At 36.9% G+C, this 1,729-nt stretch overlaps 1 protein-coding gene across 1 annotated transcript in view; it reads left to right on the top strand.

The window, feature by feature from the left end:
- Nucleotides 1–1,524, top strand: part of LOC135219067 (uncharacterized) — a 4,893-nt gene extending 3,369 nt beyond the window's left edge. The window contains exons 4-5 of the mRNA XM_064255497.1: nucleotides 776–942; nucleotides 1,444–1,524. Coding sequence (XP_064111567.1) covers nucleotides 776–942; nucleotides 1,444–1,524 — 248 coding nt within the window. The remainder of the gene's footprint in view (nucleotides 1–775; nucleotides 943–1,443) is intronic.
- Nucleotides 1,525–1,729: the final 205 nt, after the last annotated feature.

The raw sequence follows: 1,729 nt of genomic DNA, 5'->3' as shown, positions 1-1,729 counted from the left end.
TATTCAACAAATCTTACCTTGAATCTCATTCCCATCTGCTGCTCCCTAGAATAGATTTGTATGCCCAGTTAACACAGAGAAGATGAGACGCGATGTCTCGAGGCTGCCATGAAATAGCAGACTCTATTCTATGAATGTGCATTTCATTACCGTGAACCCTCCGTATTCGCGGATTTCTCTCTGGAAAGTATAGTACTCACCATTATTCACAGAAAATTCCCCTATTCACGGTCTTTTTCTATAAGAAATATCCACAAATTCCTGGGTTTTTTTTTATCAGTTTCATTGTAAAATGCACTTTTTGGAATAAAACTATTTAAAAGAACAGGTATAGATATTCTTAGTGGGTTTTCCTTGAGTTTAAACTGACAAAATACTAGGCAGTTTTAAGCATTTTATCGGGGTCTCAACTATCGACAGGTTTCTGGTACCCATACCCGCGAATACAGGGGAACACTGCACTACATAGATTAAGAGTTAGTTACTGAACCTCTGATATCCTCTATCGTCTATAGCTTAGAGCCTCTAAATAGCAGTCCCTGTACAAAACTAATGCTCCGTTGAGGTGCCATCATACCCCAATGGTAAGTTCCCCTAAGGACTTTTATTTCCTCAGTTTAAAGAGAATGAAGCTATATTTTTCCTGGGTGTGTTGTTCAGGATACTTTGTGATGTGTGTGTATATTTGTACAAAAGCTCTCTTACATACATAACTCATTTGTTCTGAGAACTCGCGCGAGAGAGAGCAGGACTTTTAACAGATCTTTCTCTGCAGCCACTACGACTACAACAACTCCAGCTGCAACTACTACAACTACTTCTGCAACCATAACAACTACTCCATCGACTTTTACTTCAAAACTTACCAGTTACCAACTACAACCACCACAACCCCCACTACTACTGACACAACTACAACCAACACAGCTCCCACTACTACTGGTACAACTACAACCACCACAACCCCCACCACTACTGATACAACTACAACTACCAAAACTTCAACTACTACAACTACAACCACCACAACCCCAACTACAACTAAAGCAAAAAGTAATGAATCATCCTATTCATTTATGTTATTTTTTTATAATAATTAAAGGTCTCCCAACATACAAGTACCTCTAACAGTAATAATAAATAGTTTTATCAATAATGATATACTTTAATTCTTTAAATCTCTGTTACTTTAATAATCGTTTAAAAGTCCAAATAGTTTTATTAGCTCAGTTGGTGTCTCCTATCACTGATAAGTAAGGTATGATCTTAAATATAAGGCAAGCCTTTAAATGTCATCAAAGTATTGCACATTCTTTCCAAAGAGTCATTTGTAAGATGAGTCAAAATGGTTCAAATGAAATTTAAGCAGAAATTCAGGAGTCATGTGTATAGCAGCTCTTGACCAAGTGGAAATTGATGTTTGCTGATTGTTTTTCATTTTAGCTTGCTCATCATACTACGATATGTTTAATGGTTCCTGCTACTACTTTCATTATAATTGTTATTGGAATAAGGACTGGGTAACTGCACAAAGTATGTGCAAAACATATGGCAGTGAGTTGGTCAAGATAACAAGCCAAGGGGAGAATGACTTCATTAAAGGTAAGTGTACAAAGTTTATTCTGTGTGTGTGTGTGTGTGTGTGCGCCTTGCGTGCTATTTCCTCATTTCAGCACTAATGTATCAATCATGACATTTAGAAAACTATAACTGAACTCTTTCTGTTGAC

This window comes from Macrobrachium nipponense, chromosome 1 (genome assembly GCF_015104395.2).
Source record: "Macrobrachium nipponense isolate FS-2020 chromosome 1, ASM1510439v2, whole genome shotgun sequence".
Classification (NCBI taxonomy): domain Eukaryota; kingdom Metazoa; phylum Arthropoda; class Malacostraca; order Decapoda; family Palaemonidae; genus Macrobrachium; species Macrobrachium nipponense.
Note: the sequence above shows the minus strand (reverse complement) of the source record. Positions and strands in the feature narration are given on the sequence as shown.